The following is a 25,256-nucleotide window of genomic DNA, read 5'->3' as shown; positions in this document are numbered from 1 at the left end:
AGTTCAATAAAAGGACTGAATGTGCTTCTTTATAGTGTTGGTGTGATTCCAAAATTATTTAGAATTACATTTATTTTAAACCTGAAGTTTTTTGAAAACTATTTGATACAGATCATCTGTCACTAAAATATTTTCACAAAAGCAGAAGCTAGTGATACTTCAGTTTTGGAGACTGACTAGTTAAGTCTAGAGCAACCAAACAAAAAAAGTGTGATGAAAATTAAGATAAGGGTATTTTCTTTGAAACAGACTTGTTCAAAAGCTGTTATGTCTGACTGAAGCTGTAAAGAAGTATTAAACATTAAGAAAGGTTCAATGCTTTAAAAAGAATTCTACACTTGCTGACTTACCACACTACAATAAATATTAGTTTTGGTTTATATACATTTGCAGGATATTGTTGCTATGAGTCAGAAGAAACTTAGTCTAAAACATAAAAAGTGCAAGATTTTTCTAATTGTTCCTCAATTAATGTAGTCATATTACACTTTATTTAAAGTTAAAACATTTTTCTTTCACCATTTAGTTTCATATATGTAGTTTGCACTGGAAAGTAAAGCCCTAAATTTGCAAAAAATCTGTTTCCTACTGTAGCAATTGTCATATAATTTTCATCAGGCCTAGATGCCTCCTTTTCAAAATAGTAATTAATAATTCCATTGAATATAAGAGCTGCTATACTGGGTCAGACCATGGTCCATCTTGCCCAATATCCTGTCTCCAACAATGGCACATACCAGAGCTTCAGGGGTAGTGGACAGAACAGGCTAGTTATGGAGAGAACCATCCCGTCTTCCACTCCTGGCTTCTGGTAGTCAGAGGTTTCGAGTCACCCCAACATGGGGTTACATCCTAGTCATTGATGGACCTATCCCCCATGAACTTGTCCAGTTTTTTTTAACCTAGTTATACTTTTGGCCATCACAGCATAACCTGTGGAACTCATTGCCATGGGAATTGTGCATTGTGTAAAAAAAGTACTTCCTCTTGTTTGTATTAAATCTGCTACCTATTAATTTCATTGGGTGACCCTTGGTTTTTGTATTATGTGATGTATAAATAACGCTTCTCTATTCACTTTTTCTATACCATTTATGATTCTATAGAGCTCTGTCATATCACCCTTAGTTGTCCCTTTTCTTAACTGAACAGCCCTAATCTTTCAGTCTCTCCTCATATGGAAGCCATTCTATTACCTTGGTCACTTTTTTTACCCTTGTCTGAACCTTTTCCAGTTCCACTGTATCCTTTTTGAGATGGGGCGACTGGAACTGGACACAGTATTCAAGGTGTGGGCACAGCATGGATTTATATTGCACTCTCCATCTTCAAAGCTCTTTAAAAACAGTAACTAATATTCATTCCATCCTTGTGTAATAGGTGAGTATGTTGTGATCCCCATTTTGCAGAGGTAGAAACTTTGGCAAAGTGGTTAATTGATTTCTGAAATTACAAAGAGAACTGAATGTACCAAATTTAGACCTCATGAATTCCTGGCTCCCATTAGTCCCAGACTAGGCAGCTGGCAGCAGACATTAGATTGGTGACACAGTCTCTGTTCTATGTAATAGTGCTAGACTCCTGAAAAAAGAAATGCTGAAACTCACTTATAAGTGAGAGAACCAGAAGTACTAGAACAGCCTTTGGCTCCTCAAAAAAGTGCCAAAATGACATTCCAGGACATTCCAGCACAACTCAGGCCCTGCTCCTTCCTAGATGTCCAGAGCTTGTCTTTGGGGCTCTAGACCCCTTGTTTCCTAACCCACACAAACCAGCAGCAGCAATTGCTAAAGTCTATGAGTCTATAATTGCTTTTCAAGGCCTCAGATCCCCTCACCACTACCCTCCCTCCCCCAATCCAGCAGCAGTTTTTGAGGATTCTGGGTTATTATTTCATCCATTTCACCTCTGCAACTCTGACAGCAGCTTCTCTCTGGGACTCCAGGTTCACTGTATCCTTTCTGCCTGCAACTAGCCCCCAACCTATTTTCCTGCACTGGCTTCTCTTTGGAGCTGTAGACATACTATATCTCTTCCCCCACAATAGAGAGCAACTTCTCTCTCCAGCTTCTGGCTCCCTCTTTCCTTTCCTCTCCCTCTTTCCCCTCCCCATCCCAGCTGCTAGAGTGGTTCTTCTTCCAGGCTACAGGCTGTTGACTGCTGCCCTCTGTTCCAAGCTCCAGCAGCCACTAAGCTGTGCAGGCTTCTCTCCAGGGTTCTGGAATGTGGTAGGGTGGATGACAAGCAGGGGGTTGAGAGGTATTTACTACAGGGCTTTGTACAAGGATGAGACCTATCAGGTTGAGGCATCCACTTGCCTTCCAGCTATCTGGCTCAGCGCCATAGCAGCTTGGAAGCAGTCTTGTTTATCATGCAGCCCACCTGCCTACTCCAATTGCCAAGCCCTACATAAAAATAAAAGGAGCATAGTGGAGAAAAGATGGGATGGGTTTGTTTTGTGGAGGAGGTGGGTAGGGAGCAAAGGAATGTTGTTTTGTGGTGAGGGGAGAAGACCAAGAATGGAAGTTGAGGAGAGAAAAGGAAGGATGGATGGATTGATTGATTGATTGATTGATGGATGTCAGTAGGTGAGAAGGAATAGATTTGTTTTGTGGAAAGAGAAGGAATGGATTTGGATGGACACATGCATGCAGAGAGTGTTTGTCAAATAACTTTGTCTGGTAGAATTGTATGGGCTGCCTGACCCTACGGGCTCCCAGCATGGTGCTCATACCAATATGTCACAGGTCTCTCATTTTGGCCTAAAAAGCCTCTGGGATAATTTGTAGAAAAACTCAGTTTTGCCAACTCTCATGATTTTATTGTAAGTCCTGTGACATTTTGGTGCTGTTCTTAAAGCCCCGGGTCCCAGGATACTGTGATTACCTGAGTACCTCAGCTTTTATATGAAAAAAAAAAAACAACATCATTAATTTTGAGCCCTTATGGTTGTGGAGAAAAGCTTGAAGATGTGACCTAAGTGTACCCTGGCAAACCAGAAGGCAAACAAAATGTAGTTAACATTTACAATTTTTTTTTAATCTCATCACTTTTAAGCCACTCTCATGGTTTTTGGGTGGCTTGGCTCACTTTTGAATGTGTTTTGCGAAACTATTCAGTTAGACCTGCCCATTGGCTTTGATCCATGAAATCCACAGCCCACTGACACCTACCACTTCCCCCAGAACCACCTGCTTCTCCTCTAGATGAAGCTTGTTGGATGAATAAATTTCACCAGCTTTTCTTCTGTCCCTCAGCCCTTTCCATGGCTGCTCTCACGTGGGGAAGAAGAGACAGCTCTCTTCCACAGAAAGGTGCTGCGAGAAGGGGGAAGGGCTGGCAAGATTCAGTCAGCACTATTAGAGTTGAGAGTCGAGGTGAGCAGGTGTCCATGTAGGAGAGGTCTGTGAATCGGTTTCACTGCATGCAGATCTCCCCAGGAGCGCTCTTCTTACGCCTTCTCTGCAGCCAGCTCAGGAAGCTTGTGTTGCTGCATCTCAAATTCTTTGGGCAGATGTCTTTGGGCAGTGACAGGGAAGCAAGTGCTTACCCCTTCGCTTTTACCCCATTTTTATGCTTCTGCTGTTTGAAGCAGTAGCCATGTGTCTTTCAGCATGGCAAGGAGGGGAGTGGCACATGTCAAGAAGGAAATTAGGTGGCTCGGCGAGAAATGTAACAATGATTTAAAATTTAGATAAAGGGTAATATGGAACAAATTGGTATCTAACTCATTCTGATGCTCATATTTTATTAAGTGAGATGCCAGCCAAGTTTCAGCCATAAAGATAGGTTGTAAGGCTTGATTCTTGGATTTCTTGGTATGGGAATTTAAACATGATTCTTTCCACATACATTAGTAAAAAATGAAAAATACACATTTTAAAACATTCTTGCTATTCCTCTTTAAGATTCTCTGTATTCTGAGTAGATGAAGGATATTGCTAGTTATTGTTAAATTATTTTGTGTCAATTCGTGTGGCTCTTGAATTTCGTGTTTGAAGGAGACAAAAAAGAGACAACAGAAATATAATGAATGTTTACACAAAGCAAAAGAAGTATCTCTCAAGTGTAGCCTGCTTTATCTAGTATGGATTTGTAGATTATAAACAGTTACCAGAATCTATCAGAAACTCTGAGTTTTAGGATTTCCAAGTAGACTGTAAGAGTTGGTCACACATTGGGTACCTGGCCTGGCTGGTAAGAAGAGTGTTTATTTTTATTTAATCTTGGGCTGATGAAAAAAGCTGCCACAAATATTTATTTTGTCACATTTTATGCACAGTTGTTTGCAGGCATATCAGAATGTATTTTGCTATGTTTTGTTTAAATTTATTTTAATCCAATTTCATTGTTTGTCTAAGGTATATGATTCAGTTGCATTTTTTTTAAACAGATGTGGGAAGAGGCCATTGCCTTGGGCAAAGAACTGGCAGAACAGTATGAAAATGAAATGTTTGATTATGAACAACTCAGTGAACTGCTGGTAGGTTTCTTTTCCATTCAGTTTAAATTAACATAAATATTATCAAACAGTTTCTCTGGAATTTCACTTTTTAAGTGTTTAAAATAATATTGAAAACTCCTCTTACCTTGGATATACTAGCCCAGTGGGAAGAATGATTTACTTGGCCTCTTGGGGCAGATGTTGACTGGCAAATTAATTAAATGACCATCTTTGGAAGTGACTTAAGTGGGAACTGTTTATTTTTTATGTTGGAACGAAGATAATATGTTTATAGTTTGCTTGTGGTCACAAGCAAATATTGGATTTTCTTAAAAAATAGATGGATGTATCTTGGCAAGATGTGTACATGAAAATTTCCTATCATTCTTGGAGCAATTAAAGATAGAGAGAGCTCAGTCTTTGATAGAATTATTTAAATTGTTTTAAACTGTATGTAAATACAGTTATTTCAAAGGGCATCTATATAATAACTTTACCAATAACTGTGCAGCTTGTAGCTTGTTAGTAGTAATGAGGTGTACTGAACAGAGTATAGGACTGGAAACCAGGAAATTGAATTTTTTTCATCTCTGTCACTGACCTACTATTTAGCCTTCAGAAAGTCACTTAACGTGTTGGTTTAGTTTCAAAATTGAGTAAGGAACGCCAGGCATTTTAATTATTACTGGGCACACACGGGCATGACTTGAAAAGATACTGGGGCAGAGAAGGCAGGGGGAGGGATATCTCAGTGATTTTCATGTTGGCCTGCTAAACCCAGGGTTGTGAGTTTAGTCCTTGAGGGGGCCACTTAGGGATCTGGGGCAAAATCAGCACTTAGTCCTGCTAGTGAAGGCAGGGGGCTGGACTTAATGACCTTTCAGGGTCCCCTTCAGTTCTATGAGATTGGTATATCTCCATATTACAAAAAAAAGGCAGGCACTGATCCATTACAAAAAGTTGTGAATCACCATTCCTCTAGAGGTATATGTTGATTTCTCCTTAGCAGCAACAGTACCTATAATTCTGCTTCAGAAAACCTGAATCATGAATGTGCACTTTCTAATTCAGCTTCTCATCAATCCCAGTTTTTAAAAAAATCATTGTAATTATTAAATGATAATAATTTCCTCTCCTGAAAACTGGCTGGTCTGCAGCAATAACTGCAGGAGATACCATTAAGTGTTCCAGACTGTAGCCATGCTCTGAATTCTTGATCTCATTGTGAATCCCAACAAAAGCTCGAGGATTCCTTCTTGGAATCTCATCCATCAGGGAATCCATTTATGTACAGACCTCAGGAATAGTTCATATCCATAAAAAGACTGATCAATGTAAAATCAACTGTCCAGATTTTACATTCTCTTCCTGGGGAATGCAGTTTCTTGGCTTCGTTGCTTGCCTTGATATTATATCCTTGGCCTGCTTCTGGGTTCAGATCCATGAGATGTTCCTTCTGTGCATCATATCCAGCAAAGAATAGAGCATGGCCCAAGTGATATACTCTTGCATATATAACTTTTTGTAACCATTCCACAGATGATTTTCTCTCATATGGTGATCCCTCAACTCAAACTGGTTAAGAGGGATGTCTGATGTCCATTTAACTGTTCTAACTACACCTGTGAGTCTGTCTGGTTAGAAGATGCATGTGGAGATGGTAGGATAGCTCCAGGGAAATGGTCATATAAAGTGATAAAGCTCTATTGAAAAGTTCTAGACTCAAGAGCTATATGAAGGACACTTCTACTGCTACTTACATTTATTATGTGTGGAACAGGTTCTAGCAGCAAACCAGTTCTAGTCCAGTCTGACAGTTGAGCAGCAGTTGTCTATGTGAATGTGAAGGGGTTCCACTCACTGCAGGAGTCCCTCATTGTGGCTAGGTCTGACAATTGGCTCCCGCCCTGTCTGGCACCCCATTCTGTTGGGTGCTTTCTCTGTGGCCCCTCTCTCTTTGGGACTTGGGGTATTCCATCTTTGTGACTTGACCCTTGGGCCAGGGTCACTATACAGTTCCCTATCACTGGAAGACTGTTTTCAGATGGTCTTCTGTTCCAATTATCCAGGTCCTTTGCCACTTCCCCTCTGGCTGGTAGAGGAACCTGGATCCGCCAGCTATTCTGGGTTCCAGAGCAGGGACCCTATGACTAGCAACCTATTTCTATGATTCTGTATATAGATTCTATCATCCCTTGGATGGCTAATTACTGTCAATCTTTAAATTGGATCATACAGATGAAACCAGAGAATAATTTTTAAGTAATAGCTTAGTATTTATAAGTATTCATATATAAAAAAAATTCATAAAGGGAAACATGCATATAACTTTATCAGGAAAAGTTATTCCATAAGATTTTCATCTCCAATTTAAAGCTCAAATACAAACTTTTTAGAAGTTACAAAATCATTTGAATCAGTGAATCAGCTGCAAGTAGTCTGCTGTCAGTCTAGATTTCAATGAGAGATTTAGACAAATCCTCTTTAGTAGGAGGCATGCTAGATCTCATTCAGTACAAGAGTACCCATAACGTGGACTTTAATAGGCTTCATATTTCTGCTCTCCAATCCTTGTAGCTAGTGTATCTTTGCCCTCTTCTTGGCAAGGCAGGTTTAGATTTAGCTGGTCTCTCTTGTTTATACCAATCCAACTGTGTATCTCACACTGTCTAAAATTGATTTTAGTGGTAGCTGACCATCTGTGAAAACTGAGCTAATTCTCCGCCCTGTTAAGATTGTTCTGCAGTGCTTTGGTGGTGCAAAGCAGACTTAAGGGACGGATGGTTCAGAGATTAGCACGGTACCCTATGACTTGGGAGTCCCAAGTTCAAGTCTTTGCTCCACCATGGACTTACACAGGTCACTTAGCCGCTCTCTGACTCAGTTTCCCCTCTCTACAATGGGGATAAAGCAGTTCCTTCCTCACAGCAGTGTGAGTATAAATATACATTAAAAGGTTATGAGTTGCTCAGATACCAAGGTAATGGGGACCACAGAAGTACCTTAGATAAATATATAGAAAGATACAGGTTGCCTAAGTGACCAGCTAAGGATCCCTCCGGTGGCACTGAGGCAACATACCCAGCCCCACCACCTTGCTGCCCTCAGAGAAGATGACACGTCTACTGTGCTTCAAGAATTCCCAGACCAGGCCCACGATCTTATTCTCCTTAGGCAGCTCTCACTTATGGCAGGGTTCACAGGGGAATAAAGGTAGCATGCAGCCACTTTTGCCCCCCCACCGAGCATAGTTTGGTTATGCACCCGACACAGCTTGGCAATCCTGAGGTTTAGATTCCTAATGTTTAATTAAGGAAGAGATAAGACAATGAAAGTAGCGTCCCTACCATGTTCATCTACTGGGAGGCTTTTTAAAGCTGAATCGTGCAGCACCTCCGAATACTTTCTATGTAGAGGCTGTTGTTCAAATGTTAAACATTGGACTTTAAGACATTAGCAAAATGATATTTTTACTGCCAGTTGCAAAATTCACTTTTCCAAAGATGAACTGAGCTGTACTTGGTAAGTTGATGTCTTACAAACCAATTGCTCTCTGCCATATGGTTGCAGTAATAAAGCTACCCCAGAATCACACTACATCCACAAACAAAATGTTGTAGACTGAAATTATGTTAATGAGTACATATTGTAAAGTTATAAATTCTGTTCTCTTACCTCACAGCTCGTTCTCATCATTTGAGCTTACTACTGGTTTTAAAAGAAATAAGAATCTGAGTTCAAATACAGATCCGTGGAGAGGCCTAATAGTCCCTGGCACATTTGTCTATGTCATGGGGTTCACAAACTTTTCAATTTATGGATGGCATCTTAATAGAGTCCTGTTGACCACCTTCACTCCCCTTCACAATTGCAGAACATTCCAGTTGCAACTACAGCAATCGTTCATATGGAAGAGTAATGCTAGGAACGTATTTATATAATGTTAGCATATTTTAATGCAATTTAGCAGCTGGAAAAAAGGAAGGGAGCCAGTACCATGAGACCAGCTAGCTTCAGCAGCAAGTGCTTCCAGGATTCAACTTTGAAGCCTTTAATCTATATCACTGAGCCCAATATGGAATTTGGTACTTTTTGGTCATGTCTACTCAAGAAATTTCCGGAGGGTAGGACAACAGGGTTGTTGCAAGTCAGAATTCATGTGCTTTGGAAAATTCCTTTGGGGAAGTATGTATTTATTCTGTCCATGTTCTGTATCCATTAACACAAGTTCACCCTAACCAGAAAGAATATGGAGGATAAATAGTTTGGCATTTTTCGATATCAATAGACAACTGGTCGAAAGATGAATAAAGACAAAAACATTTAATAGAGAACGATTTGAACAGAAAAACTCTTACACTGGATTCTCATGTTCAGGTAAAATCTAGAAGGAAACTTTCAAGTATAGTGTTGTTGCTGTTTACTTTACAGAAAAAGCAAGCACAGTTCTATGAAAACATTGTGAAAGTGATAAGACCTAAACCAGATTACTTTGCTGTTGGATACTATGGCCAAGGATTCCCTACATTTCTACGGGTAAATATTCTTTTTTTGTTTTTTCATGAGTTACAGGTAGATTACTTGGTTTGTACAGATTTTCCTTTCATGCTGGAGAGGATTTGTAAATAGGAATATTTTTGTAGTTATACGAATCAGATGTCAGTTTTCTTTTCACTTATGACTTAGCAGAAATGTAGTAAAAGGAGCTATTCTTTACAGCACATCCAGTGTTTTATAAATCTTAAGTTTTCATATAATTGGAAATGAACATATATAACCAGTATGTTTTAAATCTAAATAATTGTCTTGCTTTTGACTGTTCCTTTAATACAGAGTGCAAATAATGATTGTCAGAGAGAACAGGTTTTCACTAGTATAATATTAGAAGGTTGTGAAGGGCCGATAAATTTAATAGATTATTTTTGTCTGAACTACTGTATAGTTACAGTTTAAAATGATATCTAATAAAAGTATTTTCTAATTGTTTGTGATACTGTGATGTTTACTTACATTTTGTCATAGTTCATTTGCAGATTAAAGATATTCTTAACAAAAAATTTGTAGAAGATTTAGGAATAGAAAGTAGCTGCATTGTAATTATTGTATTAAAATATAATACTTAGCTAATTGGGGATTACAGCAGGCAGATATTTCCTATTCTAATTGTTAGAATAATAAATTACGAAAATCATAAGCTCTCACGAGGGCATGCGATCCTTACACCTGGTAAGTGCAGGATTTGTCTTTACCATTTTCTAGTGCTTTGTCTATGTAGTTGTAAATGCTAGTTTTGCTTATTCTGTTCTTGTGAGACATCGGCTGATCTGCAATTCTCAAACTTGACTGCTTCCCCAGAAAATAATTGGATAAACATTTTATAAAATTCCTGAAAGACAAAACACAGGGAATGGTGAGAATAACAGTATTCTTCAAAACTAGAAAACTGAAGGTACCATAAAGTTGCTGGTAACTTCTCAGAGAGTATGTCTGTGATTTACTATTAATCTTGCCACATGTACATTAACATACAACAGAATGCATATTTCCCATTACGGACAGAGTTATCTGTCAACGATTTAGAGCTGTTAAATACAACTTTGTGGAAATGATTCTACTGGGATCATAAAAGAGGCAGCAAGCTGTCTTGAATATCTGAGTACAGTAGCAGTATATCCGCACATTCCAGCATCTCAGCCAGTAATACATTTGCATTCAGGAAATGTGCATAGAATACAACACACAATTTTCCAGTTGAAGCACTGTGTTATCTGTATATTCAAAGGGATATAATGGAAAGTAAGAATAGAGAGTTAACCTAGGTTTCCTAATATTGGACTGATCTTTTTCTTCACAATTGAATAATTTTGTGTTATTGTAGCAACATGTTTATTATGCTTCAAAAATTGTCAAGGGTCAGTGTGTCATATATATATATTAGCAATAAAAACTGTAATGTTTGGCTATTAAGTGCATTGCTGACAGAGAAGGTTCTCTGTACAAGATTTTCCCTGTAATTCAGTTTTGTCTTTGAGTTATATGAATGATTCACTTTCTATCTTCATATTTCTATTCTCAAATAGAGATAAATATTTTTCAGCTCTTGTCAATTTCAAGGAGCAGCATTGCAGAACCAAACTTAATTGACTATTATAGAAATTATTAGCATTATGCTCCACAAATCATTGTATTTCTATTAGGTTGTTAATAATTTTTTTATAAATCTTATTTCTGAGATGAATAATAAGATAAAACATTTTCAGATTAGATTGTTACTTTCAATCAAAATTCATTTGAATGTGTCTTGATCGCTTTAGTGCTATAAACATATGTGCTTCCTCTTATACAACATATTTATCTTTAGAATTAAGCGTATTTGTTGAATGCATAACTCAGATTTATCTTACAGATTTATCTTAATTTTCATCATTCAGTGACACAAAGCAATAAGTAGAAATCACCTAGCACTAAAATAATCATATAGAAGTTATTCTTTTCAGATAACTGTAAAATATTAATAGAAACCTGTTGAGAGAACTAAAATGAAATCCACAGTATCTCAATCTTTTTAGAAAAGCTAAGTTAGATATATCATCCTTGGATGTGTATGAAGTGCTGGTGCATTAGAGTTGAGATATTATCTGAAAAGATGTCATTTTATAACTACAGACTATATGGAACTGTCCTGCTTGATGTAGCAAGAATCTCTGATATTCCTTGAATACTCATTTCATCAGAATTGTTTTTGTAAATGTGTAGACATAATAGGTAAATTCTGTTCTGACACACCATGCAAACACCATTAACTTCAGAGGATGATTTGTGGGTGCAATGGAGAGGATTATTTGGGCCAATATTTTTTCAGATATTCAGGAAGGTGGCTTATGCACTTAAAGTTAAGAGGTGCTCAAGAGCTATCCTGAATTGAGGCCTTAATTATTTGCCATAGGCCCTTATTTAAACACATACTGAAGTTCAATTAACTTCAATAGGATTTAAGCCTGTGCTTGAAATTCAATATGCGCTTAATGGCTTTACTGAATATGGATTAATTTAAGCTTTATGGATTAATTAATGCTTCAGTGCTGTGCTAAATTCTGACCACAATACCTGTAATTTGTTGTGTGTCATTCTGCTATAAACTAGATGTTTTATATTTCTGCCACTAATTAGTAGCATTTGAAGAATCCTCCAGATACACTTTCAGAGGACTAGGATATTATTTTATTGTGAATTTACTGTGAATATTACTATATGAATTTCACTTTAATTTGTTTCCAGAACAAAGTGTTCATTTACCGGGGGAAGGAATATGAACGTCGTGAAGACTTTGAAGCAAGGTTATTAACCCAATTTCCAAATGCCGAAAAAATGAAGACAACATCTCCACCAGGTGATGATATTAAAAACTCCCCTGGTCAGTGTATCCTTGGAAATTGCTACATGCATATGCTCATGTAATCTAATCAGACTGAGAATGTGTTGTTGCTAAAATTGCACAGTAGTTCACTGCACTTTTTATGTTTTTATTGATATATTACTGTCTTTATGCCCATTTTCAAGAGACATTTCTCAGTTGAACCATCTCTCCTGCATAATTTAAACTCTGTCTCTTTTCAATTCTTAACCTGTCAATTCAGATATTCAGTGTTTTACTGTAAAACCAAAACTTGATTTACCACCCAAATTTCACAAGCCGGTATCAGAGCAAATTGTAAGGTGAGTTTTCCGTTATTTCTACCTTCTTACCAATCTGGGTGAATGGCCTGCATACAGCACTTAAATTAACATAAACCCTTGTAAACTGTAATTCTTCTTCTTTGTTGTTATAGTGTGTGTTTGAGTTTAAAAATAAGTTTCTATAAGCAGCCATTGAAGATAACACAGACACACAGCTCTTGAGGAGGTTAGCCCAAGCTCATATCACAATGGGGTTCTGATCCGTAACTGGGACTGTTAGGCAGTACCACAAACCAAAATATAAATAATAATAAAAGTGACAGTAGAACCTCAGAATTATGAACGCCTCGGGAATGGAGGTTGTTCATAACTCTGAAATGTTCGTAACTCTCAACAAAGTGCTATGGTTCTTTCAAAAGTTTACAACTGAACATTGACTTAATACAGCTTTGAAGCTTTACTGTACCAAATTAAAATGCTGCTTTCCCTTTATTTTTTAGTAGTTTATGTTTAACACAGTACTGTACCGTATTTTGTTTTGTTTTGGGGTATTTTGGTCTCTGGTGCTGCCTGATTGCATACTTCTGGTTCCAAATGAGGTGTTTGGTTGACTAGTCAGTTTGTAACTCTGAGGGCAGGTCCATACTCACCGCGCGGGTCGACGCGGTGAGTTCGACTTCTCGGAGTTCGAACTATCGCGTCTAATCAAGACGCGATAGTTCGAACTCCCCGCGCGCTCCGGTCGACTCCGGAACTCCACCACCGCGAACGGCGGTGGCGGAGTCGACCTTGGAGCCGCGGAGTTCGACCCCGCCACGTCTGGACGGGTAAGTCAGTCGAACTAGGGTACTTCGAGTTCAGCTACGCTATTCGCGTAGCTGAACTTGCGTACCCTAGTTCGACCCCCCCCCCTTAGTGTAGACCAGGCCTGAGGTTCTACTGCAGTTACTTCACTTCTTTGGGCTGGCTCCATGCCTAAGTAGAGGACTATGTTAGTTGCAACATCACAGTCCAGTGAATGATGTGATACTGTAGCCAAGCAGGAACCAAGCAACCATTATATTCACAGACATGACAAGAGCTGAAAGGAGAAAAGTAAGGTATGAATTTTAAACACTATCATGCTGAATTTTCCATTTTACCTGGCTACTTATAGCTCTTCAGCCAATATTGATAAAGTTTCCAGGACCTGGCCCTTAATCTTTGCAGACTACCTTTAGCCCCTGAGTAAAGAACCCTTGTAGTTACTAAAAACAACTGCACACCTCTGCAGTTGTAAGATAAAAAGGGGATTAGTGGGTTACAGATTGTTGCAATAAGCAATAAATCCAGTGTTTCTGTTCAGTCCAGTATTTTTGGTGTCTAAATCCATTCATTATGGATTTACCGCTTGCTACAATATTTTGTAACCCACTCTAACTGGTGTGCACTCACCACTCCAGGACCTCAGCCAGTCAGCCTGCAAACCCCAGCAGCCAGCCAGGAACTGTCTATCGCTCCCTCGGTTCCTGCTTGCAGCACTGCTCTGTCCTCGGTGCTGGCAATTCTCTCAGCCCTCCAGAGACACAGTCCTTCCTCCCTGGGCTCCCAGCAAAGAACTGAACTCTGCCCTGCAGCCCCCTTTTTATATGGGCCTGCTTGGCCCTTATTGGCTGCTCCCTTCAGCCCTTGCTGTCTCCAGTGCAGTCTTCCTAGGGCTCCTTTTAACCCCTTTTCTGCCAGTGAGGGGCAGGCACCTCATCACACCCACTCTTTTTGTCCTATGACTGCAGAAGTGTTAATGGGCCACTCTACCTTGAATGGTCCCTTACAATATGTGCTAACTACTTATAATAAACAGTCTGTTCCACTTTGTATTTTGCTGTGATGCTGGGAGTTCCTTTCCCAGACCTGAAGAAAAGCTCTGTGTGGCTCGAAACCAGCAGATGTTGGTCCAGTACAAGATAGAACATAATGTTCTTATCTTGTATTGGACCAATCTGTGCTGGTCCAATTACCTCGCTAATATCTTGGGACGGACACGGCTACAACTACACTGCATCCATACATGCCTGCAGACTCAGAGTCCTGGGGCAAACTGCGACTCTTGGTCCTTGTTAACAGAGAGGTTGAGCAGTATTTTATTTAAATGATCTAATGACTAAACATGTTGTTAATACAAAATGTTTCCAGTTATGCAATCTGTTTGGTTTTTTTAATTCAGTTTCTATAGGGTGAATGAGGTCCAAAGATTTGAGTATTCACGGCCTGTCCGAAAAGGAGAGAAAAACCCAGATAATGAATTTGCGGTAATTTTTTTTCTCTTTTGTGAATGCAGGATAGCTGTTATGTTTTGGTTTGTTGGTGGTAGGCTGGTTGATTTTTGTAACTGCAATAAAATGGGACTGAATTTATTATGAGTGCAATGAAAAGTACATGTATCATGAATTCTGTTTTATAGCACAAAGAAAAATGAACAAAGCTGTCTTTAGTCTGTTGAACACTTGACCACTTTGCAGGAGAAATACAAAACTGTCAGGCCTTAAAATGTAACCATCCTTCACTGAAAGTTGTCTTACCGTAAGGATCCCAGCCAGGCATCCTTTAAAAATCAGTCTTTGCTACAGCAATACATATTTTACAAAGCCATATGGTTCACCATATGGTCAATAAAGCTCTCTCTCTTATCACAGCCTGTGACCACCAAGTTGGTTACAACAAACCACAAAATCAAGTGCTTTCCCCTTCCCTTCCCACCTTATTCATGGCATAGGAGGAAGAATAATACTAACAGTACTTTGTACTTATGTATAATTTTTCAATTGTAAATCTCAATTTTCTTTAGACTAGTAGGCTCCTTGTGCCTTTGAATAGACTGGAATTGGTTTACTAGAGCAGAAAACTGTGAACAGCTTCCCCAGTTTCATTGTCCATTTCACCATTTGCTCTGAATACAGAGCTGCAGTCTTACGCCTCCATACAAGCTAGCCAGTTTTAATCTGCTGTGCTTTGAGGGGCTAGTGTGTTGCGGAACTCCAGATTGTCATTGCAGGCACTCAGAGTTTCCCCCTACCAGGCCAGCCTATCCTGATTCGCTTGACAAGCCCTGTGCCACAGCTGGCTGTTCTGCTACTCAAAGTAAACTTGGCTGCTAATCAAAGTGATCCCAGATGAGATGGAAGAAAATGCTCCCATCATCAATGGATGATGCTGGTGCAAAAACCAACGAAGATGTTTTGGCAAGATAAAGTGCTACAATGTACAATGCATCTTGATTTCCAATTTAAAAAAAATTTAAAATAACTAAAACCCTTAGGAGCTCGGGCTGGATTTTTAAAGGCACGTAGGCACCTAATGTGATTTTCAAAAGCACCTAGGTGCTTAACTCTAGGCATCTGGTTGCTTTTGAAAATCCCACTAGGTACCTGATACCTTTAAAAATCAGGCCCTTGTATCCTATTGACTTTCAATGGGACGTAGGCTCCTAAGTGAGCTAGGGGCTAGAAAAAGACAGCCATGCCAATATATTCCCCATTTAAAATGGGGAGGCAGGGCCAGATAAAACAAAATTAGGTAAAGAAACATTTTCATCATGACTTTAACATTTACAGACATGAGAGAGCAATAATTAAAACAATAATTTCTTTTCTTTTAAAATTGAAGAAGTTTTCAGATTAGGCTGCTTCTCCTTGCACTTAAACTCACTGAGATTTTTGATGAAAGATACAGTCTGTAAAGCACTTTTTAAGGCACTAATGTGAGAACCCTAAAGGTTGCACCTGGGAAACTTGTTTTCAGCTATATTTAAAATTGTCCAGTCAGAGAATGGAGTGGAGGATTTCTGTAGACAGATAAATTTGTTCCTGAAGTCTGTCATCCCACTTTGTCTAATGTGCTTTTCACATGAGAGACAGATTAGTTGGAAAATCACAGTTCAACAGAAGCAGGTGGAGCTTTTACATAATGTTACCCTTTAGTTAAAAGACCAATGTTTGACTGTTAAATAGCACATTAGTGAGCATATTGAGACCAATCTCGCCACAGACATAGCCTTGAAATACACATACAGATTCCATTTGCAATTTTTTTTTTTTTAGCTTTGTAATTTCTATACTGGTGCCGTTCTTCTTTCTGATAATGAATTTGTAGATCTTTGGTTAGGATAAAAGCTATCAATCTGCTAACATGCTATTTCTAACCTTTTTAATGTTATATTTACAGAATATGTGGATTGAGAGAACCATCTATGTGACAGCATATAAATTACCAGGGATTTTAAGATGGTTTGAAGTCAAATCAGTTTTCATGGTAAGGACAAATCAGGATGAATTTACTGAGACTACTTAGAACTTTTTTTTTCCAGTTACTGAATATATGCAAAAACCTCAAAGTCTAATCAATGGAACTATATGTAACCTGCTAAAGGAATGGGGATTCACATACCCACTCTTCTCATCAGGAATACTGTTGTTTATTGACTAAGATGAATGCTCAGTATTCTTCCATCACTGGTACAAAAATATGAATGGTGAATCATATGAACCCCTAGGCCCTGATACAGCAAGATTTTTCAGCACTTCTTACCTTTAAGCACGGGGAGTAGCCACGTTAAAATCAAAGGGATTACTCGTTCATTGCTGTATAAGTAGGCTTGGAAGGATTAGATTTTTATCATTAAGTGTCAATTTCACCGTAAACACACAAATCAGCAAACAAGTATTTCCAGTTTTAATAATAATAAAAATACAGATAGGTAAAGTAAGAAAAATGATATTTGAGATCTTACTTGAGTTTGATTTATGGATATTTATTTTGTACATTTTGACGTGAAGCTGACAATTTGTGTTTTAGCAGTTACAAACCTTTAACTTTTTGATTCTCAACATCTACTGCCGTTAAATATTGTCTGATTCCTCCTATTGTCTGACCTCTCCATAATTTCCCACTGCTGTGAAAATTTAAATAAATAAAAATTGAAAAATGCTTTAAACAAATGATTTTGCACAATTATGAAAATGTTAACTGATAAGAATTTTAAAAATACTTAAATATAATATTATCTGTCAAAATTATTTAAATAAAAAAAATTCTGCCAAGGGCCCTAATTTGTAAGGACCACAAAAGTATTGCTTTTTAAAAGTAGGAATTGGATAATTTAACTGTAATTTATCCAAGGGAAGACAAACTAAATTAAATTACTTGTGCTGACTAAATTTCTTTTGTAAATATCATTAGTGATTAAATGTTGTTTGAGTTCTCTCTGTTTTTTAAACTTGGCTAAAATATGCCCTAAAATCTTCACCAAGATTTTTAACAAATGTGTACCTCCTTTTTCTAGCTCATAACTGTTTACATAAAATATATCCATAAAATATCTTATGTACTAAATTAGCTGTAATTTTTAAGTTGCAATGAAAACATTGTTACTTGCTACAGTTTTTAAATCTTCCTTGTGAGGCTTTAAAAAAAAAATGGAAAGAACAATTTTCATATGGTTAATTAAAAGCATTTTATTGCTCCATTGAGATTCAGTTGGACAGTTGTATTTAGATGAACAAAAGTAATGCAGAAAATGACTATGGTATCTATAGTAACAGAATATGAATGTGATGTTTGACAGTATTAGGCAACTGAATAAAACATTTTGAATTTTTTTTGTATTTTTATATTTTCAACATACTTCTGATAGAGATGATAGCATTTTCCTTCCCTGTTGCAAGAATTGTTTTCTGTAAAACCTAGCATATCTGATGAAAATTCTTTCACCTTCTGAGTTAAGAACACGGTCTGACAGGCCACTTCATCCACTGTGTACATGTGCATTTTTAATTCTGTGCATCTGATAGAAATGTGCATGAATCTGTCTAATGGAGTGCTTTCTATATGCCTTTTGTAAGCAAGGATTATATTAGTCACAGTTGAAAAAAGGAAACAGAAACAAAAGTACCTTAATGTTGGAGGAGAGCAAAGGATGACTTTTGACCGACTATGTAAGATCTATTTACTACAAAAGCAGTTATTAGCTGCATAAACATTTGTATCAGGTAAAACTCTAGCAGCAAAATTGCAAATCTTGTATGTACCTCTATAACACAACATTTTAATTCTGGATATAAATACTCTGGGTACATTACAGAACACAATGAATTAAACTCCTTTGAATATTTTATAAGTTGTTGATAGAACTAGGAAATTCCATTTTAAATAAAGGGTTGATGCCACATCATATCATTGACTAGAGAGGATTAAATAATTTAATAGACAAATTAATTTATTTTTTCTTTTTGTAAATAACTAATAGCAGCTTATGATTTCCTTTAATTTGTTGTTTGAAATTATTTACTTCACTTTTACTAATACTTCTTGGTCTGCAGATTGTTTGCAAGCAGGTTGTTTAAATTTGAGCTTTGAAATTTTAATTGGACTCACAGATCATATACTGGTGTTTGTAATGAATGGATCAGCATAACTTCTAAAATCAGGTTTCTGGTTTGAATACACAGATTTACAAGTTCAGTATTCATTTTAAAAGTTTGTGTGCACAAACAGTTACAGACAGAGTAATTTATCATGAAACCTTGAATTCTAAAATAATGCTCAAAACACACTTTAAAAAATTATAATTAAAACAGACTTGATTTAATCAGATAGCAGGTGTAAGAGTGACAACTAAAGAAATTTGATTATAAGTGGCTCTTAGAAGCATGTTAAGCAACTGATAGCAAGCTAGAAGTGCTTCATTTATGCAGAGTTTATGTAAATTAGAGTGTAATCAGCTACACACTTGCATTTTCCTAACAGGCCCCAATTAACCCTCCACACATGCCTTTTCCATTCCTACTACAACATTTTTTGGATAAATAGGCTAGAACTTTAACATTCTTTAAGTGAGAGACTTCCAAAATGTGGTGAGTGGATCACTTAGGGTATTCAGAGGACTTGCTGGTGGTCTGTAGAGAGCTTGCTCTCTTCATAGAGAATGTTAAATCACATTAATATGTATTTTAGCTATATTTTAAATATTTTCCAGATATTACTTTTAGGCATAACCAACTGCTGTAGTTGCCAAAAGAATGTTATCTGATCACAAATGATGGGAGGTGATCCCTATGATTTCAATAGGAAGGAGGTGCATACAATGCAATCTATCTATTAAGAACCAATTCACCTTATTAAAGAGTTTGAGGACCCCTACTTTAAACAATGTAATAACTTTAGACCATGGCATAGAATCATAGAACTGGAAGGGACCTCGAGAGGTCATCTAGTCCAGTCCCCTGCACTCATGGCAGGACTAAGTATTATCTAGACCATCCCTGACAGGAGTTTGTCCAACCTGCTCTTAAAAATCCTCAACGATGGATATTCCACAACCTCCTTAGGCAATTTATTCCAGTGCTTAACCACTCTGACAGGAAGTTTTTCCTAATGTCCAATCTAAACCACCCTTGCTGCAATTTAAGCCCATTGCTTCTTGTCCTATCTTCAGAAGTTAAGAACAACAATTTTTCTCCTTCCTCCTTGTGACAACTTTTTATGTACTTGAAAACTGTTATCAAGTCCCCTCTCAGTCTTCTCTTTTTCAGACTAAACAAACCCAACTATTTCAATCTTCCCTTGTAGGTCATGTTTTCTAGACCTTTTATCATTTTTGTTGCGCTTCTCTGGACTTTCTCCAATTTGTCCATATCTTTCCTGAAATGTGGCGCCCAGAACTGGACACAATACCCCAGTTGAGGTCTAAGCAGTGTGGAGTAGAGCGGAAGAATTACTTCTCGTGTCTTGCTTACAATACTGCTAATACATCTGTAGCGAAGCGACAACTCACCGGCGCGGTGCCTCCTACTGGTCATCCAGGGAATTCGATATCCCCACAGATATCCCAGAATGATCTTTGCTTTTTTTGCAACAGCGTTACACCGTTGACTCATATTAAGCTTGTGATCCACTATGACCCCCAGATCCCTTTTCGCAGTACTCCTTCCTAGGCAGGCATTTCTCATTTTGTATGAGAAGAAGGCATCTTTTTGGTTTAATTATCTAAAATAGAATGAAGACAATGATATCTGCTGGACAAATATGATGGCCTTTTTTACAACATATTTAATACAACTTCCTGAGAGGCTACCAAAACAGTTACTGCAAAACTACCTTCTCCCTTTTTAACATTTGAGTTTCTGAAGAGCACATCATCAAATTCCATCAGACAATCCAGTCCAAGATGCTGGCTCTGCTGTTACCATAATGGTAACTGGATCACTCTTGTGTACCCACTAAGAGCTGCATGTCTATAAGTCGTCTTGGCATAATTTTCCTCAGTATCTCACTAGAAGCTCACTTAGGCTCTGTCAAAGTAATTCCAATGTTTTAGACTTGCTTGATCTTTCTGAGAGCCTTGGGCTATGCAGTAATTATGCTGTAAGAGTGAAAAATGGTAAACCTTTTATCTGTTTATATCATATCAGTTACCGCAGTATTGACACTATATATCTTGCCTAGTAGAAACGGCACCTTCCTGCAGCTATTGACTAAAATTCCTCTTTCACTCTAAAATCTATTAGTTGTCATTGGGATGGTTTTGTGAGGAGCAAACTATTCAAGTGTGGTCTGTTACATGACTACTGGACCAGTAATTAAAACTTATTTTTGCTGTTCTTTCAGGTTGAAATCAGTCCACTGGAAAATGCAATAGAAACTATGCAGTTAACAAATGATAAGATCAATAATATGGTTCAACAACATTTGAATGATGCAGACCTACCTATTAACCCCCTCTCTATGCTACTTAATGGCATTGTGGATCCTGCAGTCATGGGAGGATTCACAAACTATGAAAAGGTATGTTCAAAATTAGCTTTGTTTGGTCATGAAATCTAATCAAGTGTGTGTGGTGTCTACGGGTGCATGAGTAAACACATGCATTATAGGTCAGTTTTGGAAAGCTAAAATTTTCCACATCTCAAGTATATTATAAATGGGTGATATTTATAAAGGAATTCTGTGGGTTGAAGTAAGAGAAACAACTATAAGGATTTTTAACAGTGAGGGTTATTAACCATTGGACCAATTTCCCAAGAGGTGTGGTAGATTCCATCATTTGAAATCTTTAAATGAATATTTGATAACTTTATAAAATTTATGCTTGTAGTTCAACTGAAATTTATTGGAGCTGATGCAGGTATTACTGGGTGAAATTCTGTGGCTTGTGTTATACAACTGGTCATACTAGATGATCAAGTAGTCTCTTCCTGCCTTAACATCTATGACTTCAAGATAATTGGAATTAACTTAGTGAAAGTGCATCATTATTATATATTAGTTAATATACAGTCCATCCCAAATATATTTGAATGACTTCAGCTGCTTATCACAGACCTAGTCTGATAAATATGTTCACATGAGAGCTTAGTATAAAAATGGTGAAAATGTAAAAACTATATCAATGCCTATTCAAACTGCTGTACATAGGCAATGTTTTTGTAAGATAACTAATGGGGACATGTGGTTTGTACTTAGGGTGACCAGACAGCAAGTGTGTAAAATCGGGACGAGGGTAATAGGAGCCTACATAAGACAAAGCCTCAAATATCGGGACTGTCCCTATAAAATCGGGACATCTGGTCACCCTATTTGCACTCTCTTAGCTCTTATCGGAAGAACTCTTCCAGCCTCCAACATCCCTGGCCTAGTTTACCTATATAAGACACGTAAACCACTGGACACTGATATATAGTATTGTGGAACATAAATCATGTTGTGCTGCAACATGTATTGGCTTCAAAATTTAACTAATCTTCCTAGTGACCCCCAAAATTGCACTTGGGCATAGTTGTAGATGAGGAGGACATAAGAACTAAGTAAAACCCTTCAGCCGTACTTCTTGCTTGACCATAGGGTTCAATGTTGAGCAGCAACAGGATGGATATCATGATCTCATGCACTATTAAATTGTCATTCATTGCTTTTAATTATGTATTTGTAGGCATGTTATTACTGATATTTTGTAGCAAAATCTTTTGGTTTGATTCATTTTCCTTTGCTATAACTAAAAGCCTTCCTAGATAGTAAATGTTCAATCTTTTCTGAAATAACTGGTACTTTTCTGTTTTCATTAGGCTTTTTTTACTGAAAAATACATGCATGAGCATCCAGAAGATCACGAAAAGATAGAAAAACTAAAGGACCTCATAGCATGGCAGGTAAACTGTCTAATTCAAATCATGCCTGGGCCAAGTGGCATACAAAGGCAGCCTGCTGTCACTTGTGACAAAATTCAGGCATCAAACCATTCACCCTAGTGTATACATTTCCGTGGCATTTAGACTGTCTTGGAACATGAGCTAAAGTTCATCTTTTCAAATCTCACATAGTTTGTCATTTGATAATCCCATAAGTGACTAACATTATTAACCCATTTTTTTATTACATAGTCTCTCCTGTTACCAGTTTAGAGATACAAATACAGTTTCACTTTCAAATGACTCAATAGTTTATGATTGTGTTGGCCAATTCTGTTGTAAATGTAGTTGTAATTTTTTCCAATATAGTGCTAAATTAATAAAGAATTACAATAAAAACTAAATTAAGAGTATTAAGGCCCTACAGTTTAAGAACTCAGAATTTAAACGCCTAGGTTACATGTTCAACCATAAGTCTGTCCCTTTATGCAAATGCTTTAGAATGTAGTCTGTTTACATGAACACTTATTGTTTCTCCAAATAATATATATAACAATTTTTTTCCCACAACCACAGATGTGCATATTTACTGTCTTGTAGTACTGTATACTGTGTATGACAGATAGTCAGTTAAAGTCATGTATACACAAAATGCATAGAAGGCAAGAGTTTCTGCGAAGCCCTTTGCCTCATTCCCAGCACACCTTACAAAATCGGTGTGTGTGTGTGTAGATATATATATAACAATTAAATATATGTATTACTATATATACACACAGATGATATATACATAAATATCATAATATATAATGTATGGTGGAACTCTACAATGCCATTTTTACAATCATTGTTCACAGAAGAAACATACTTTAAACAACTTAAGAGGTGTCACAGATATTTGTAGTAAACCAGAAATAGAAACCAGATCTCCAAGTCCTGTCCCTTAAACATAGTACCATCCTTCCTCTGTGAAGAGCTTCATTTATGTCTTCCAAAGAATGCATTTCAGGAAAAACAGGAAACCACATTCTAGCTGTGTTGTAAGGCTATACTCTGATATTTTTTTCATTGGCCTCAGAATAATTTTATGATAAAAATCCACAGATATGACTAGAAATGTTTTTACCCTGATTCAATTCTGACTTTATTATAAATGGAATAATTTAAATTTCTAAAGGATTCAATTTTAGATGTAGTAGAAACCAAAGATATAAAATTCAAAAATCCTTGGAAGGCCATAAAACTATTGCAGAACAAATACTAGTTTGGTCTGCAAAAGTTCTATTGATTTTTTTGTTTGTTTGTTCCCCTGCAAGGTTTTACAGCAGATTGGATTTTAGGGACTTCAGATTCTAGAGAGGAAAATAATTTGATCCCAAGAGAGTAACTGTCATTACCCCTAATGACCATATTAAAAATGAATTGTATTGGTGCTCATGAACACACTTGAAGCCCCAAAGACGATCATCCTGCTGGCAACACATGTACATTAAAATAAGAATAAACACTGGAAAATGCATTATTTAAAATCTGTACGTCTTGTTTTGTCAACATGTTTAAAAATACACACAACTTTCTTGTCACTAGTTTAATACCAAGTGTGATAGAAGCTAAGCAATTTAAAGACAAGAGATTAATACAAATATTTTTCTGAAACTGTCACCAGTAAGTGATAAAAATCAAAAACCAAAAGGAATAATTTTGAAACTATCTGATATAAAATTAGTGTGTTCATGATTCCTAAAACATTTCTGAAAACTTTATCAAATAGCCTAACTTCATAGAAAAGGTGGGAGGTTAAAGAAAACTCTTAAACTGTATTTCACATAAGGAACAAGATGGCTCAAGGGACTGGAGAGAGATACGGTATAGAGCCTTTATCCATTAAATCACTGTTTTGACTTCATCTCCAGCTCAGCAGTTGGTATCTGTTGGCCAATATGAAACACATTAAGTTGGCAGTCTCAGTCGAATTCCTAATAAATAGGTTTCTGTATCTCAGCTGAGCATATTATAGGTGCTCAGAGATTTGATATCTCAATATAGATTATTGTGTTAATAAAGCATTATGATATTGAATGTTGCCAGTTACCTCTGTGACTATTTTGTTTGTATTGTTGCACCCCTTCACCTTCCCTTTGTCTCATTTGTCTTTTGGAAAACAACCTCTTCAGGGTAGGGATAGTGCCTTCTATTTGGCAAGTGAAAAATAAAACGTGTATTTGGAATAGAATATGATTTTTTATTGTATATTCTTATTTTAAAATATAAGTATTGGCAGTAAGATAATCATCTTATGCAGTAACTTGTATGCATGCGCACCGCCAGAAACAAGTAATTGGTAATAATCTTTAATTGATACTCTTTAGTTGAAGGGTAATCTTTGTTGAGAGAGAGGCCAGAGATTTAAGACCTCATTCCTGGGCACCTTCTAGCCCAGTGGTCTCCAACCTATTTACACACAAAAAAGTGCAACCCAGGATCTACGCCCACCCCTTCCCCGAGGCCCCACCCCCCTTACTCCACCCCCCTCCCTCCGTCTCTCGGTCTCCCCACCCTCACTCACGTTCACCGGGCTGGGGCAGGGGTTGAGGTTCGGGCTCTGGGCTGGGGCCGAGGGGTTCGGAGTGTAGGAGGGGGCTCTGGGCTGAGCCTGGGGCAGAGGGTTGGGGTACAGGAGGTGGTCTGGGGTGCTGGGTCTGGGAGGGGGGTCAGGGCTGGGGCATGGGGTTGGGGTTCAGGAGGGGGTTCAGGGTATAATAGGGGCTATGGGGTGCTGGCTCTGGGAGGGGGGTTGGGGTGCAGGCTCCCGCTGGGTGGTACTTACCTTGGGTGGCTCCCTGGCGGTGGCGAAGCCGGACTAAGGCAGGCTCCCTGCCTTCCCCAAACCCACGCCACTCCTGGAAGGGGCCAACGCGCCCCTGCAGCCCTTGTGGGGGTGGGCACATGGCTCTATGCGCTGCCTCTCTCTGCAGGCA

The 25,256-nt window shown here is 37.8% G+C and overlaps 1 protein-coding gene across 2 annotated transcripts in view; it reads left to right on the top strand.

The window, feature by feature from the left end:
* Positions 1-25,256, top strand: part of DOCK1 (dedicator of cytokinesis 1) — a 561,291-nt gene that overhangs the window by 456,279 nt on the left and 79,756 nt on the right. For both annotated transcript variants that reach the window (XM_045023408.1, XM_045023406.1), the window contains exons 39-46: positions 4,394-4,483; positions 8,876-8,980; positions 11,723-11,864; positions 12,082-12,160; positions 14,325-14,409; positions 16,322-16,408; positions 20,762-20,938; positions 22,216-22,299. In XM_045023408.1, the coding sequence (XP_044879343.1) occupies positions 4,394-4,483; positions 8,876-8,980; positions 11,723-11,864; positions 12,082-12,160; positions 14,325-14,409; positions 16,322-16,408; positions 20,762-20,938; positions 22,216-22,299 (849 nt within the window). The remainder of the gene's footprint in view (positions 1-4,393; positions 4,484-8,875; positions 8,981-11,722; positions 11,865-12,081; positions 12,161-14,324; positions 14,410-16,321; positions 16,409-20,761; positions 20,939-22,215; positions 22,300-25,256) is intronic.

This window comes from Mauremys mutica, chromosome 7, assembly GCF_020497125.1.
Source record: "Mauremys mutica isolate MM-2020 ecotype Southern chromosome 7, ASM2049712v1, whole genome shotgun sequence".
Lineage (NCBI taxonomy): Eukaryota > Metazoa > Chordata > Testudines > Geoemydidae > Mauremys > Mauremys mutica.
The sequence above is the reverse complement of the archived record's forward strand: the minus strand, read 5'-3'. Positions and strand labels throughout refer to the sequence as shown.